We start from the raw sequence: 16683 nt of genomic DNA, 5'->3' as shown, positions 1-16683 counted from the left end.
GAGAATAGTCTTATTCTGTGCTCTAGTTGTACTTTCCCCATTTGCCTACACTGTCGGTACTAATGTTCACACTTCCAACTCTTTAGTACTAAACTTGGACCTCAGCTGTATAATCCCAGATGCTTGCAAGTCATTTGTTAAAGTTAGTAAGCTTACTGAGGTCACAAGAAGCATTTCAGCAGCTTTAAGTGAGAATTAGGGCAACTCAAAAGACTAAACTTCTGCCATTTTGAAAATTGTACATCTTACAAAACATTCCTTACACATACTAGTGTTAAAAGTATTTAATTGGTCACAGTACCCAGAAAAACAAAAAAAAGTACAATGATCAAAAGCAAGTGTTACACATCACTCACCAAGAATATTTACAAAGAAATAATACGAAATAAAAACAAAATGTTCTTTCATAAAACTAAGCAGAATGTCCTGCTAAAAATGTGACCAGAGCAGGGCGTCTTGAGCCACACTATTGCAATAAAAAAAGACTATGGATGCGTCAGTGGAGGAGTGCAGTTAAACAAGTGGATAACTGGCAGCTGTGGCAATTCCGCAGTGGTTCTTCCTGTCTTTGGCCATGTAGATGTAACCCTTGTTTCCCCACTTTTCACTCCAACTGCACAGAAAAGGGTTTAACATTAGGGTGGAACTTTAAAACAGTTTCACATCGTTTAGAGAAAGACTCACCTGTTCTTTACAATCCAAAATTTCTTTCCATCAACGTCTTCACCCTGAAAGCCATAACCCACCACGAGCACACCATGGTCCAGCTCCTCACTGCTACAGTCCTTCTCGTAGTAAATTCCTAAAGAGCAAAGAGGGTTTGCTCAGCAAGGTTCATTGAAGAAACCAGAGTCTTCACACAACCTACCTGACTCATAGAACTGGAAGGACTCGTGGCCAGCATCAATGGCCACAGACACAGGTCCCACTGCTGCCACAGCCTTCATGAGAGCGCGTTCATTACCACTGGGAATGTCCACGAAGCCTGTGTCATTGACAGAGTTGTACTTGGGGTCGTAGTGGCAGGGCTGGTCATCCTAAAAAAAAAAAAAAAAAGTAAAAAATAAGGGACTAAACTTTTGCTTGAAATGGCTTGACAGGGAAATTTGTTGCAGTGGCAATATAAACGACTCATTTAAAATATTGTACTTACTGTGCCCAAATATGGGTAAGACTCCTCAGAGTCCAGTCCCTGGTTGTCTTTGACGTACTGGAAGGCCTGGTCCATCAGACCTCCATTGCAGCCCTCATTGCCCTCAGGCCTGGAGCAGTCCACCAGATTCTGCTCACTCAGAGACACCATTTTTCCAGTCTTTCGGAAGTGCTGACCTTCCAGGGCGCCGGTTGTACTGAAGGCCCAGCAAGAACCACACTGACCCTATAGACAAGCAGAAAGATTTTAAATTGTTTCAAAGTTATGCTCTTCTTTTTGTCCCCCCACCCCCAATTTACGTCACTCAGCCTGCATCCTGAAAATAGGCTATATGGATATTAGCCCAGTCAAACAGGTTTCAGCTTACAGTGAATGTGTATTTGCCACTTGAAGAGGGGGGGGGGGCTGGAGCATGAAGCACTTAGATAAACAAGCCAATGGTAGTCTTATCTAAACAAGCAGTTGTAACAAACATGCTCATGACGATTACTTTGGGTCAAAGGCTTGTACCCTACAATATGTAGAGCAGTGGATACGAAATACTGACCTCATTAAAAAAAAAAAAATATATGGTGAAGGAATAAAATTTTACCTGGTCTTTAACTGGTGTGACGTAGCCTTTGTCCCTCCAGTCAACAGATCGTGGTGCCTCAAAGAAGTTGGGCTCCATGTAAAAGGACCCCTTGAATTTTCTGTGAGTCTTCTGCTTGTAGCCGTTCATGACCTGTCTGAACTCCTCGTGAGTCTGAGAAAAGACAAAATGCAATAAATAAATGCAGCAATACTGATCAAAGGCCAGTGATTTTTGCCTTCACCTTTTGGGGGAAAAAAAAAAAAAAAAAAAACTTACCATGTCACCGAAGTGATTCATGCCCAGGCGGTAAGTGTGTTTGCCCATCGAGTGCTCAAGGTTGTGCAACTCAATTTTCTTCAAGTTTTTCTCCCAGATCATCCTCCTCCAGCCCTCCTCTTTCTATAAAACACAGATGAGGATTAGCTCAAAGTCCAATTAAAATAAACTGAATGAAATTAAATCTCAATCACCTCATGGTAGAGCTTGATGTGCCAGCTTTTCCACAGATCCCAGTGTTCATCCAGCTGTGGGTCTAGGCTGGGGGCAGACAGGGCTGCTGCTACACACAGGGCAAACACTGCTACGGGCAGCATTATGGCTTTTGCTGCAAAACAAAGGGTAATAAAAAGGGTGAGTTAGGGCAGCCTTAAGTATCTTGGGTCGACGCTTGTTGTGGAACAGTTTGTACAGATCAGTGACTCAGTGCATTCCTGCCTTTGTCACTACTCTGGGTCATAAACACGACTGAAACGATAATGTTCGACGTTTTATTTTAACTTTAGGGTAAAAGACTGGATAAAATAACTCATTCGTGGTGGATTAAACGAGGCTAGATTGTTTTCCTGCGAATAGGAAATGAAAGGCAGCCATTCCAGCAGAAAGCTAGCCTGTTTTGTTTTGCCCAGTCACGGGATCTGCGGTGGCACAAAGCCAGCAAGGAAACTAACCAAAACCTCCACCAGGAAAACGAAATTAAAACAGAAACTAAGATAGAAACTAAAGTCCAGTTTGCTGGAAGATGGGGCGGAGTTGTTAAGTATTGGATCAGGAATGATGGGATGAATTTCGAATTATTTAATTGCGAAAAAACGGCCACCGTACTTAGCTAACACAATCATGTTTAAAGGGCAGAAAAACTCACAAATGCGAACAAACTCGAAGATATAAAATGTTTGATGTAAAGTAACTAAGTAACACATAAAATCTAGAGTTTGTATGAGGCTGTGTAGTTACTGAAGGCTTTGTTCTGTGCTGTAGTGCATAAAGGAATGAAAAAAACGGCAAAGCTAAAGCAACAGACAAACAGGCAGCATCAATACTACACACAATAAAAACAACAAAATGAACAAATGCAATACTTACTACAAATGCAATACTTACTGCAAATACGCTGCGCTGTCGGGTAAACGCTGGTGAAAATGTGTCTTTTTAGTGAGGTACACAAAGTTTATAAAGGCCAGAGGAGCTCCGGGACCGCAGCCCACCGAGCGCGCTGATTGGCTGGATCCTTATTTTTCCCACATTTGTCCCGCCCCCGACATGACGTCACCGCAGGAGCACGTGATTCCTGCTGTAAGGAGCGGTCACGTGGGAAACTCCACTGTGTGTAAAAACCATGGAGCTATAATGTGGATTTTTATCTTATCTTATGGCTATATTAAAACCAATTCCGTGTCATACAGTTTGTCTGGGTTCATTTCAGGTTTATTTATTTCTTCCCCTACTGTTTTTGTTTTAATTCAGGTTTATTGCACCCAGACTGTATTTTTGCTGCAGAAACAGATATTGTTAATGTTGATTAGATCTGTCAAACAATAGGAATACCTTTGCAAAGTTTGATTAAATATAAGCTATATATATGCTATGAAAAGTAGTATTTGTTGTATATATCTACCTCTAAGTATTTTAAGTATTTCATTTGTTTTATTTATTATTTTTTTACTTTATGCATGCCCTTATTTGTACTTATTCAGTGTTTTTATGTTGCACTTTTTCACTAAAGAAAGTTCCTAGTTAGTGAGTTGTGTTCACTGACAATGGCAATAAAAGTCTAAAAGTTCTGATTCTGATTTGCTGATTACAAAGCCAGTTTAGTTCTTTTTTTTTGTTTTTGTTTTTTTCAGGTCTGTAAATCAGTCATATACATATAATAATATCAGTAGATAAGATGACGCGTTTAAAGGTCAAACAAATAGGTTGCAATCAAAGGAGGAATTTGAAAAACACCCATCTCTCAGTCAGTGCTCAAAGAGTTAATCAGGTGTGCTCATGATCAGCGTTCAAAGAGTTAATCAGGTCTGCTCATGTGACTGATAAGAGCGTCAAGTGATCCCTCTGCAAAAAAACAACAGTGCAACGCTTCACTAATGTGTTCTGACATAACTGCACCCCGCCTGAACAAACCGAGCATCTGTTTGGTCTATTAATCACATTTCTACAAATATTAGCTTTGAAAGAATTGGAGCTTGACCCTTTTCCATCCTTCACTTCAATCTCAGCACATTCAGTTTGCATAAAGTTATCACTGGCAGTATTTAGAGTGAGGAGTTTGTTGTCAGTAACATTATAGTTTACACACTACGATTATATTTCAATACAAGCGATATGATGACAATGACTGCACATTTAAGAGCACAAATTCATGTAATGTGCTGAGAAAACACACTGTCCTTATGCTATAGTCAGCTGTACATAAGTCACACGATACTGTTCCTAAATTGAGGAAATCGCAACTTATGGAGTTGCAAGTCAAAATTGCTGAGACTAGTTATATTGCATCACACAATCAAATGTTCAGGCCTTACAGAGACTAATAACAGCCTCTAAATGAACAACATTAACGATAAATAATAAAGTATTTCAACTCGTAAATGGACATTTCCAAAAACGTTATCTCCTGCTGCTTGCATCACCAGTTGTCTGTGAATGTAGCCAAATACCATCAATACATTTTTGTACCAGGAGTCTGTCTCACTTCATCATAACAGTTTGCCACGTTGTAAACAACATTTCCAAACTTCCTCAGACAGAGATATAAAAAAATGCTATTTGAATATTGTGAAAGGCAGCTGCTCAGACCTTTCCTCCTATAATAAAAGGATTACTGTAAAAGACCACACTTCATAACTCAGATCCTCTTATTGACAGAGTAACATAGTAGTACTTGTAACATGATGTGAAACGTTTCAGTTCCTGCTCTGTAAATAGCATTAAATTCATAAAAAAGCCCAGTGACTTAACATACCACTACAACAGAATACCAGTAAATAATATTGTCCGTTGCCTGAAGCTCTGAGTAAAGTGGTGACTTGTCAATATTTTAGCGCGTGAGCAGCTACAGGATGGAACTATGCTGGTTTAGTTCTTTGTTTAACCTGTTTTTCCTCTTCAGCACACACAGCCTGTTCGTAAAGTGCAAGTCTGTACAAAAACGGTGTGTCATTTGGATTATTGCGACATACATCACAGCAGAAAAATGGCCCAAAGAAGTTTTTAGACCCATAGAAAAATAAACTGCGAACTCAACTAAAGTATAAGGCCATATCCACCTTTAAACATTATTACATTACAGTATTCATATGTTACAATTTGAATATTTTGATTTCTTGAACATATTTTGAGGTTTTAGGTACCGTGGTGTCTGGGTGACAGGACAAAGCCAGGTTGCTTAAGTCAACAGTCATGTGATTTTTTTGGGTATGGGAGGTCCTGAAGTTGCAATTCTACAATGAACTCAGCGTGAGTAACAGCCAGTGCGGCCATGACGAGATATGAACAGGAGCCTAAAGTAGCTCTGGAGATACTAAAGTTAGAATATTCAACCATTTATTGTGGTAGGATCCAGTCTACACTTAAAAAAAAAAAAAAAGCAGCACACATTTTTCTTTCCTCTTCATAGACCAGGGAATGGTGTTACTTTGTCGGGGGGTATAGAGCCACATAACACAACAGTTAAACATAATTATGAGTAGTAGGGAAAAAGACAGTACTATCCTTCTTTAATCAGAGCTTCCTATAAATAAAAATGTATTCAATTATCTTTTTTTCAAATTATATATAAATTAGAACATAAGCCGAAGGTGAAAAATGCATTCCAATAACCAATAATAAAACACAAAATCACACCAAGTAACATGCAGGAAAAGTGATATTAATCAAATCATTTATTATAAAATGTAGTACACTATAAAGTGTCAGAAGTACTAAGAACTTGGCATAAAAGGACATGCTAAAATGAATTTAACATAAATAGCAACAATAAGACTTGTGCAATGCAGTGTAGGAACCTCACTGGACATTTAAGATCTGCTTGTGCTGCAGTTACACGACGCAATAAAAATAAGAAATAATGTGCCTCAGAAACGTCCCTTTCCAGCACATTTTACAAAATAAGTAAAAGCGATTTGATAAAGTTGTGCATTGAGAACACAGCATTGGCAATGATCCAAACTTTAGTACAGCAAGAAAAATAAAAGTTGTCATTGTTCCTTTCCTTTTTACACAGTATTGAACTACTTACCCTCACATTCTTAGAAATAATATACATTCAGCATCATATTTGGACACAAAAAGAGTTGAAAATAATTAGCTAAAATATTTACATTAATTGGCAATTACAGACAAACATTGATACAAACAGGGACATATTAAAATGTTATGGGTTAATACTGAAGGGAGTGAAGCTCAGAAATCCACTCTTCTCAGTTAAAGGCTCCTTACCAACCTTACTACAAAGTTTTGAATATAAAACTTTTCTTGAACTTTTCATCTATAGGAAAACGTCTTTAGTCAGCACACTTTGGCATCACATAAGCCTTGTTTGCTGACTTTAATAATTTCACAAAAACTGAAAGAAATGAGCCAGCATGACTAGGCTAAAACACTGACAATGATACGGACTGTCAAGCCTTACTGAGTTCAACCAAAGTGGTGACTATAGGCCACTGTGCAACATTGAGGCTTTTAATCGTAGTAATGCGACAAATGCTTAGGAAAGAGAAAGCAAGAAACTACATTTTTACTCACAAACTGTCAAAATCTGTTGTTTAGTGGCACTTTAAATGGGCATGTTTAAGTGCACAGACTGAGGAGTCCCATGATGCCATGACTTGTACACACCTGTGTTCAGATTCAATTACCCTTGACTTACAACTGAGAATAAAACATAATACTTTGGGAATAGAGATCTCTAATAAATGTGTTGAGAGAATAACATGATATAATAAATACAAAAGTTATCTTATTTGATACTCAGATCAGTAAAAAAAAAAAAAAAAGAAAACGTAAAAAAAAGAGGCACATAAAGAATACAACTGTATGTTTTGTTTAAAATATAAATAAAAGTAACATTGGAAACATGAGAGTAGTGAGTAAAAAGCAGTTAAACCTTAAGTCATTTTAATAGCTTATTGTGTGCACTTTTCTTTTCAATATATTTATAATTTTATATGTATGCTTTTTATATTCATGTGATAGATGACAAAGAAAGATCACAGTGAAAACTATATGGAGAAATGTATACTGAAATAAGTTTTCCAATGTGCTGTTCTGTAAAGTAGTCAACAATACTAATAAATAAGACTTCATCAAATTTGAATGAATGTTGGCACTCGGTCAAATGGCCTTTACTGAAACTACTCTGCAGAGACCACAGTTTCACTTCTCCATTTATCCATTGATCAAGCAGTGAGACAAGATGATCAAAAGGGGGCAATGTATTTTTGTGACATCCAGACTTATCTGAATGAGGAATGACACATTAAATAACACTGCCCTTCTACCCTGTATGCAAATTACTATTTTCAGTGCAAAAACAGCACACAGCAGAATGGCCATTTCTGATTGTATTACACTGAAACCCACCGTGATGTTTCAGTACCTTAATCTCAGAGGCATAGTTTAGTTTAATTCTAATTCGGGTATAACACTTCCTCTTCAGCTCTGTCTGAAATGTAAAACAGCCTTTCCTGCAACAGAAACTTGTTGATCACCGTTGAGCAGGAGATAGTTTCACACAGGGACAAGGCACAAGGACTATTCAGACTATTGTGCTCTGGAGGAGGTAGAAGGCCTCAAAGGCACTAACACCAAGCAGAAAGTTCAAATGTGAAATAATAATGCCACTGGGAGATGCTGTTACTATAGCGAGTACTGGACTGTTGACACTGTTCTGCTTATGGACTGTACTGAGAGAAATATATTTGCTCATCAGGGTTGAATAAGAATAAGGGTCAAACATAAGGCGGTCATTTATAAAACCTCAAAAAGTTAAAGCTATCATTTTTCGCTTTTTAAAATGGGGCGGTGAAGGGACGCAGTGGAGACGTGTTAAGACAGCAGCACAAACAGGTACACACAATATAGTTGGGCAGGGTTCCTCTTTGGATCTCAGATGACCAGCTCATTTGCCCTCACATTCAGAACACAAATATGGGTCAGCTGGACAAGTCCAGGAGAGCACAAGCACTTCAGACTGCTTCAGACACCAGCGTCCTGTCTTACTGCGTGTTTGCTCTGAGTGTGTCTCAGAAAACACAGTGAAAATGAGCAGCGGACTGGTTAGGATTGCACTTAAAGTTCAAACAGAACTCACACATCATATGTGACTTTTGGCAAGAACAACATATTGACCCTGTTTGTTCAGCGAGATATGACCGAGCTGATGGAGTAGTAAGACGTCCCTCCATTACAGGTGGGGGTGTAGCCGCTGGGGGCCCCCACTGCCTCCATGTTGACTTTGAACACAGGGGAAACTTTGAGCAGAAAGTCAGCAGCATCTCTGCGGCCGAGCTCTCTCAGTTTGGACATGAGCACCCCCACTGTACTGTCCGGACGTGTGCTCCACTCCTGGAGCAGGGCCGCTGTGGGGCTGGGGGAGAGGGGCGTGTCCTCGGAGGGTGTGCCCAGGTCCAGATCAGGAGTCCCATTGGGCGTCCCGTTAGGAGTCCCGTTACTATATTTGGCCACCAGCTCGGTAAGGCCTAGGTTCATAGCCAGGAGGCACCAGTCTTTCCCAAGAGCATCAGGTGGGTCCAGCATGCGGCACAGTTTCCTACGGGCCAAGAGCGGAACATCCGAGATGTGGATATGTGTTCCCAGAATTCCTTGCTGGTACACCTCGGCACAGCCAAAGGCCAGGATGCTGCTGAAGCTCTCACGGTAGCCGCCCATGGTGTTTGCAAGCGAAGATTCCCGTTGAACCTGTGCTCTGAAAAAGTCTTTGGGCTGGTACACCATGATAGGCGTGTGGTGCTCCTTGAGCTGCTGGGGGCTCAGGTAGTACTTAGCTGTGAGCAGTCCAGACAGGGTGGAGGCCAGTAGGTTCTCTGTTATACTGCACATGGTGTCCAACAGGGAGTAGCACTTGGCTCTCTGAGAGTCTGGCCCCCGCACCTGAATGTCTATGCCCTGTCCGTGGTTGACCAGCAGAATCATGGCCTCTGCCCCGGCCTGGCTCACCCGTGCCCCGTTGATCCACAGGTGGATGTCTCCGTCCAGCTCCTCGGAGCTGTCGTCCTCAGGCTTCTGCTGGTGGCTCCAACGGCACAGATTCACCTGCAGCTTGTGGAACAGGCCACAAGGGAACGCTGTCAGGTGTTCAGCTGGGACCAGGCGCACGCCTCCATACAACAGCACCTCCTCCTCTTCCTCCTCAGTCCATGACCGCTGCAGCCCATTGGTCTTGATGAGTGCTGGGATATCCACCATAGAAGGGTTTATGGCATCCCGGGCACAGATGTCCATCGCATCTAAAATCTGAAGTAGTTCGTCCACATCGCTGTCTGGTGCCAGTGTCTGTACCTCGTCCAGTCTGTAGCGCCCCCTGTAGTGGTGGATGGCCTTGGGAGTCTCCACTGAAAGCAGTTTGCCCAGTACGTTACTACACAACCAGCGCGGCTCTAGCAAAACAACATCCTGCACCGTTTCACTCTGCATGATGTTGATCTACAAAGACAGAAGGGAAAGAAAGAGCAATACATAGTCAAATTATTCATCATTCAATTAGAAAAATAAAAAAATACTGCCTTTAATGTGGGAAATGTTTGCATTACATGTCTAAATGGTAAATGCTTGAGCAAAATTAATTGTTAATTGTTAAACACACCTCTCCCATACTGTGAAGCTGAAGTGCCAGTGTGCGCAGGTAATCTTGGCTGACCAGAGGGTTGATATGTTCCTGAACGTCAAAAACAAACTGCTGCCATGATGTCAGCTGGTTTGGTCCACTCATTTTCCTCCATGTGGGCAGAGCGGCCAGCAGGCGCTCAGACAGCAGGGTCATGGGACTGCACCTCTGCACAGAGAGAGGTACAGGTAAATTATAATGCACAGAAAAGAGAAAACAGCCTGAAGAAGATGACTTACAGAGATGATGCTGGACCGGAGGTCCTGCAGGTGACTCCTTAACAGTTTCATGTCTTTAGAGTTGGAGGCTCCAGCGTCCATAATAAACAATTTGTCACTGATTTGCAAGTCATTTCCAAATCTAAACACATAGAGGATAAAAATATTGTATTGTTGTACAGTAGTATTTTGCTTCAGAAGTAAATCTGTTCTCACGCACCTGTTTCTAACTTCCTTCAGCAGTGTTCTTTCTTTGTCATAACTGAAGTCTCCAGAAAAACTTCGAGGGATGTCTGCAACATCAGCGTGGGTCCCCACAAGTACAACAGCGAGAGGCTGCGGGATCCGACCTCCAAAAACTGACAACAATTTAGAATATTTAGTATTTGAGGATAAAACAGTGGTGCAGCTGACAGAACCATACAGGGACATTGTCTGGGGTATTAATGCAGGCGCAACAGCCCAAAAGTCCAAACGCCATCTCCAAGGATGTTTAATGATTGTTCAAAATTATTTCACAAAAATGAGTTACCTTTTTTGCACTGGGCCAATTCAATTTGCAAATCCTCATTTAACTGGATAAGTGTTTCATGCAGATGTGACTGTGACTACAGTTCTTGCTTTAAATTAACATTTGCTTACATTAAACTGGGAGGCTAGAAACATACACGATTACATTCATTTTAAAATGTAACTGTTGAAAAAAGTTAATGTTAAAAAAGTAAAAAATAACATATGGAAGACAACATTTTACACTGAAGCGTTCTGGGTGTTTTTGTGTTTAAGCAAATATCTGGGCTGTCTCTGTACACGCCCCTTTAAACATGAACTTAGTGCCTTCATACCGATGTTGTGCTGTGGCAGTGTAAGTGCTTTGAGCAGGTTCAGCCAGTAGGTGACATGGCTGAGCTGGGTTTCATACGACTCCTCCAAGCTGAATAGGATCACATGGATGGCTGTCACATCATTGGCCGCAAAGTAGTCATAAGAACAATAGTACACAGGGTTTCCAGAAAACTCCCACACACAGAAATCTCCCACACCTAAAAGTCACAACAATTACTCAATATTTATGAAATAAAATAATGAAATTACAGACCAGTATTTAATCTAGTCGGTCTTACCATGGATGTTTGCATGCTGGATGTCAATGGCCTTTGTAGCTTGCTCATCTGCAGCAGACAGACCATTGTGCACAGGTGAAAATACCTCCAGGACGCCTTTGGTCAAGCTGGGCTCAAACATCATGCTTCGGCTTCGTACGCTCACATTTTCACAGCCGGGGTACAAGTTGGAAATGCTCACAGACACTAGGAACAACAGAAATGTGCATAGACAGGTATTTAAAACAGATATTTGATAATTTAGAGACAATCATCGCATGAAAAATAAAGATTGATACAAACATAAATAAACTGATCCAAGTGAGTGAGTACATATAATTCCACATGGGGGCAGTGTTGCACAGTATATGTAATTACATAGCAAGGCTTGATTTTTGGCATTTTGCATCTATTTTTTCCCAGCTAATCTGGCAAAATATACTACCATACAATTAAAGCATTAAGTTACATTTCTTTATCGTACACACACATTTCATAAACAGCAATTTCGACGTCAATTACATTTTATAAATACATGTAGAGAACAATTCCCTTGGACATTTGGTGGAGTTTATTGTTATATATCCAATCAACATAGTTCAAGTTTGGTAGTTATAGCACATTATTAAAATACTAATAGTAAATATAAATGTCAGTAAACACGGCACTGTTTTGACTGTCACAAATGAGGAAGGGTGATGAGTTTTCTTTTGTCAGAGGCTTGAGATTTACAGATTGCTCAGATGATGGGACTGGTAACTCTACACGGCTCACGTAGCTGACCATTATCGACTGTCTGGGAGGTAATGGCTCTGGGTGCCACAAAACAGCGGTAAAGAAAATAGATGTGTCAGAGTGAGAGGGGGGAGATAAAAGACAAACAGACACAGATTAAAGACAAACTGTGATTTCACACAACAATGAACACATCAGGATTTGTGTCTATGATCCGAGTATGAAAGGAAGAATAAAGCGCCACTGAGCAAGACATTTTTGCACATCTATTACAGTGCACTGCCAATTCATTTTAAATTATGAATTCTTATAAAAACAAAATAAATAATTCAAGTGTAAAGTCACTAAGCTAAATACATTTACATTATATTTTATGATATTGGTAAGCTCCTTTAGATAAATGTAAACTCTACCTCTCCATGGGTTTCAGAATGATGAGTCCCATCAGTTAATTAAAAATAAAACAAAAAATATATATTATCTCTTGAATGGTCAACAGTCTTCAAAATGGCACCAAAAAACAAGAACCTGAACGAATGAAACAAAATCTCACCTGCTCAGATAGGCTTTTAAACACTCAGCACTGTGCCACTTTTAGGCTTTTATGATTTTTTTTTTTTTTTATGATTTTATTTCTTTATTGTTGCACTCTCTATTGTGTTTGCTGGAACATCTCAGTACTCAAAAATAAGATTTAGCAAAGTGTAAAGCACGTTGGTCTCCTTTGAGTTGTTGTAAAATGCTCTATAAATAAACTTTGACTGACAGATTTATAGTAGGTATACAGGGTTATACCAAATTGCACTTTACAAATGCACTGGTTGTTGTGGTTGTCATAGTTACCTGCTGGTTTAGAGCTGAGTGGAGAGTTGGGGTGGCGGGCAGTGTTGGTCATTCGCGTCCTCCTTCGTCTGAAGAAGCTCCGCAGGATGCCACACTTGAGGGACTCCAGCAGAGTACTCTTCCCAGACCCCGAGTGTCCAAACAGCTTCAGCTTGATCCGGGGCTGGACTGTGTGAGTGGGTCTGAGCTGTTGCGTGTATGTCTGCTTATGGTTGTCCTAAAGAATACACAACACTATTACAAACCCAAACAAAACTGGATCTGGAAACATTAAATCTGCAGCATTTTAATGACAGGGCTTAAAGGTGAACTTTAGAACATTCAAGGCGAGAACATGGAGACAAGCAGGTAGTGGACCCACCACCAGAAAAGTTACAAAGTTTGGCATTTGACTGTTTTGCCTCAAATGTTGCATAGTATGGCATTTGGCCGTTTTATCTTGCATTTACTCAACTATAGGTGTTTTTTCTTTACGTAAATAACTTGAAAAACATGCTTTCTTACAGCTCATCTCCTTCGAGATATAAGACAGAAGTTTAATGCCATACTGTTGAACATTCGGGTCAAAACAAATCCTCCATGGAAATCAGCAGCTGGTGGATCCTCCACCAGAAAAGTTACATAGTACACCTTTAAAAAGTCCTCCACTGTGCAAAAGTGGAACATACCAAAAAGTAACCAATAAAAGATGAGTCATGCGGTGAAAGTGGCCCCTGAATAAAGAAAGTGTGGGTTATAAAAGCTCTCAATTCTCCTACCGAGGTTATGGTCAACACGTTTCTCTTGAAATTTTTTTTATAACAATACAACTTTATAGATTCTGAACTACCCCAAAAATATCACCACATGTCTTTTTTAGATGAGTTTTTGGGTATTATTTTTGTTCAAGCTGCCGTCATCGTCCAGGGTCTTAAATTATCTCAGCATATGCAAAGGATGACTGTTTTCACAGTTGCTGGTTTCATGTTTTCACACTTTGAACTGAATCTCAGCAGGTTCTTGGAGCAACAGAGTCACAAAACATTCAACTTTAGGTAAAAAAGTTGGTAATTGGACATTTTATATAGTGGGGAGAAAAAAGACACATCGTGAGAAGAAAGTACAACTGTACTGTCATCCATTTTGTTCATTTACACCATAAACAACACCGTCTTAAAGTCTTCATTATCACCAAAAGGGAAAAAGCTCCTGTCTAAAAATAGTGGCGTGCCAAGAAATGCTGGAAACGCTGGTCCCAACACCTCCACACAAAAATATACCAGGTGCGAGCATCGGGTTGTGAAAACCGCAGACACTCAGTCAAGTCTTTTTGAATTACATTTCTTATATTTCAATTCATTAGAAAAATGTTATTTGAGTGTTTACCTTCTTAAGCTTTCCAAACAGTGAAACTATGAGTTCATGTTGTTCATTACAGGCCAAATCCTCTGCCGTTTTTCCATCCTGGAAGAAAAATATCACCAAAGAATATTAAGTGCATCTGCTGGTTACTATATTGTACAGTAATTATACCATGTGTAGCTTCTAAAAGTGATAGTGAGGCTATTTATTTAGAAATGATAACACCTTATGTGAAAGACATCATATCTTCATAAGGTAAGCTGTGACTAGAATTTCAAAGCTAAACACAAAACTGAGAAATGCTGATTCTGGTGTTGGTTTACTTCATAATCCTCATTAGATTTACCTTTAGAGCTATTGAGGTTTTTTTTTAACATAGATATATTGGTTATTATTGATATTATGGTTATAATTATTATTATTGTTATTATTATTTATGTATTTTTATTAACACTGTAATTTGGCTTCTACCCATCAGAAAAAAACAGTTTAATCCTCAATGGGCTGCTACAAAATAACGCCCTGACCACAGTTCACTTGACAATGAATTATACATTCTAGTATGCAGCCTCCAGATTAAATATGCATAACACATCAGCTGTCATGCAATATTAACACAGAGAGAAGCAAAGAAACAACTGAAACCTCTATGTCCAATAGATGGATTTGAAGTTGAGAAGTCACAGAAAAAATATCAATACAGTAGAATATGAGATTTCAAAGAGGGAAAATCAGATGTTTAATTGTATGTTACCAGACAAATATTGATGGTTTTGCAGTCTGGAAAATCTGACCTTTGAAAATCTGCAGACAGTTTTTTTTTTTTTTTAAATCACAGATCTCCACTCCTTTCCTCTATTATTTGTATAGCACAATTTATCACATAAGACTCCAAAGTTCGAAAAAAAAAAAAAACTACACCGTATCTGTAACTACTAAAACTATTCAGACTTGATCTTTTTACAGTGCCTTTATCTAACTAAAATAACTCTTTCTCCAACCACCAGAAAAAATACATTTAGTAAAGTAGCATTTCTTCCCAGTCACTAAAGCAGAAAATACTGGAGTTTGTGACTTACATTTGTGGCAGCGTCAGTATTGGCTCCAGCAAGGCAGAGATGGCGCACAACCTCCAGACCTCCATTATTAGACGCTAAATGAAGGGGAGTCCTTCCAGACTGTAAGAGAAAGATTAAGGGACTCAAATGTGTTCACTGCTTATTGCATTTTACATGAAAGAAATGCAAGCATGAAAACTGATCCAAATAAAGTTTTGTGTGAAATGATGTCAGAATACAACTGGAGACTATATTAAGCAGTGGGTTGACTTTAGAAAATATAAATGATATAACAGAATAAAACTACTAACTTTGTTTGGCAGGTCGAGGTTGGCCTTAGCGTTGCAGATGGCGATGACAATAGGGAGGTTTCCGTCCTTACAGGCGATATGGAGGGGTGTGTTGCCATGACGATCCTGTTGGTCCACGTTGCAGTGGTGCCTGAGGAGGCAGTGGACCACTTCCACCTGGCATCTCCTCACTGCCAGATGAAGAGCTGTGTGGCCATCCTGCAAAGCACACATCCTCAATTATCATCAGATCTATTACAATATGTCCCTCACAGGGGGGCTGGGCGCTCCCTTAGAGATTGGGATTGGAGCTCAGTCACCTGGGAGGAGCTCAGAGTAGAATCACTGCTCCTCCACAAATAGAGGAGACATCTTAGAGCTCCCTCGTGAATCTACCAGGTTGAAAAGTACTGATATGGCACATTTTCATTCAATTAAAGTATTTTCACCTTGTCAGTGGCCTCCACATTTGCCCCATGCTCTATGAGGCATTCCACAATATCCACAAATCCCCTGGCAGATGCCGTTAGGAGCGCAGTCTCTCCTTCTCTGTTCTTAGCGTCCACATGGCAGCCTGCCTTACAGAGTGACCGGGCAACTGCAGAGTATCCATGCCAGGCAGCACAGTGTAGCGGTGTCTCTTGTTCCTAAAAAAGACACACAATACAAAAAATAACAATAAGAAAGTCTCTTAGAGTGATACAACACAGTACAACAAAACCAACAAAACCAAAAGCATTCTTACCCTGTCGCAGAGGTCTGGATTAGCCTTGATGCTGCACAGGTAGCTCACCACATCCACATTCCCATAACGTGCAGCCACATGTAGAGCAGTCTCTCCTGACTATTAGAACAAATAATTATTTACACCACAATCAACCATTTAAAACAAATGAGAAGTGAATTTCTCAATAACATGATGCCTATTCCAGAACTATAAAGGCTCAATATGTGAACAGTTTGTAAAAAGCTAATATCTTCTGAAGTTTGAAGAGAAGCGTGAAAATAAATACAGTGTAGATCCTTCTGCCAAGACCGAGATAGGCAAACACTGTAGAGAGGTGGAGTGGCACTTCACCTTATCTTGCACATTCAGAGGGCATTTCTTCTCATGGAGGAATCTTAGCGTGTCCACGTGGCCATGTCTCGCTGCATAGTAGATGGCATTGGCTCCGCTCTGAAATAAACATCCAGCATTTACCTCTGAACACAATAAAATAGCATCCAGTCACTGTGTAGCTTT

The 16683-nt window shown here is 40.0% G+C and overlaps 2 protein-coding genes across 3 annotated transcripts in view; both read right to left on the bottom strand.

Moving 5' to 3' along the window:
• Positions 1 to 269: 269 nt before the first annotated feature.
• ctsla (cathepsin La) lies at positions 270 to 3229 on the bottom strand. The gene is made up of 8 exons (XM_033972074.2): positions 3108 to 3229; positions 2198 to 2331; positions 2004 to 2126; positions 1746 to 1898; positions 1154 to 1378; positions 869 to 1037; positions 685 to 802; positions 270 to 613 (listed from the first exon to the last, which is right to left on the bottom strand). The coding sequence occupies exons 2-8, from the start codon at positions 2318 to 2320 to the stop codon at positions 514 to 516; spliced, it is 1011 nt and encodes a 336-aa protein (XP_033827965.1). The 5' UTR covers positions 2321 to 2331; positions 3108 to 3229; the 3' UTR covers positions 270 to 513.
• A 2632-nt stretch (positions 3230 to 5861) lies between these two features.
• The window catches only part of dapk1 (death-associated protein kinase 1), a 35375-nt gene continuing 24553 nt past the window's right edge, over positions 5862 to 16683 (bottom strand). For both annotated transcript variants that reach the window (XM_033972069.2, XM_055224081.1), the window contains 13 exons: positions 16519 to 16617; positions 16186 to 16284; positions 15890 to 16087; positions 15462 to 15659; positions 15172 to 15270; positions 14117 to 14194; positions 12752 to 12968; positions 11195 to 11380; positions 10916 to 11113; positions 10291 to 10429; positions 10092 to 10212; positions 9832 to 10020; positions 5862 to 9671 (listed from right to left, as the gene is read on the bottom strand). In XM_033972069.2, the coding sequence (XP_033827960.1) occupies positions 8367 to 9671; positions 9832 to 10020; positions 10092 to 10212; positions 10291 to 10429; positions 10916 to 11113; positions 11195 to 11380; positions 12752 to 12968; positions 14117 to 14194; positions 15172 to 15270; positions 15462 to 15659; positions 15890 to 16087; positions 16186 to 16284; positions 16519 to 16617 (3126 nt within the window). In that variant the 3' untranslated portion in view covers positions 5862 to 8366. The remainder of the gene's footprint in view (positions 9672 to 9831; positions 10021 to 10091; positions 10213 to 10290; positions 10430 to 10915; positions 11114 to 11194; positions 11381 to 12751; positions 12969 to 14116; positions 14195 to 15171; positions 15271 to 15461; positions 15660 to 15889; positions 16088 to 16185; positions 16285 to 16518; positions 16618 to 16683) is intronic.

Source organism: Periophthalmus magnuspinnatus, chromosome 9 (assembly GCF_009829125.3).
Source record: "Periophthalmus magnuspinnatus isolate fPerMag1 chromosome 9, fPerMag1.2.pri, whole genome shotgun sequence".
NCBI lineage: Eukaryota > Metazoa > Chordata > Actinopteri > Gobiiformes > Gobiidae > Periophthalmus > Periophthalmus magnuspinnatus.
The sequence above is the reverse complement of the archived record's forward strand: the minus strand, read 5'-3'. Positions and strand labels throughout refer to the sequence as shown.

What these genes read in the sequence shown, in the direction of transcription:
- ctsla (XM_033972074.2), bottom strand. Translation starts at nt 2,320, where the DNA reads ATGCTGCCCGTAGCAGTGTTTGCCCTGTGTGTAGCAGCAGCCCTGTCT. An exon ending in TCACACCAGTTAAAGACCAG is followed by an intron (nt 1,379 to 1,745) that starts GTAAAATTTTAT and finishes GCTTGTCTATAG; the next exon opens with GGTCAGTGTGGTTCTTGCTG. An exon ending in CTTACCCATATTTGGGCACA is followed by an intron (nt 1,038 to 1,153) that starts GTAAGTACAATA and finishes TTTTTTTTTTAG; the next exon opens with GATGACCAGCCCTGCCACTA.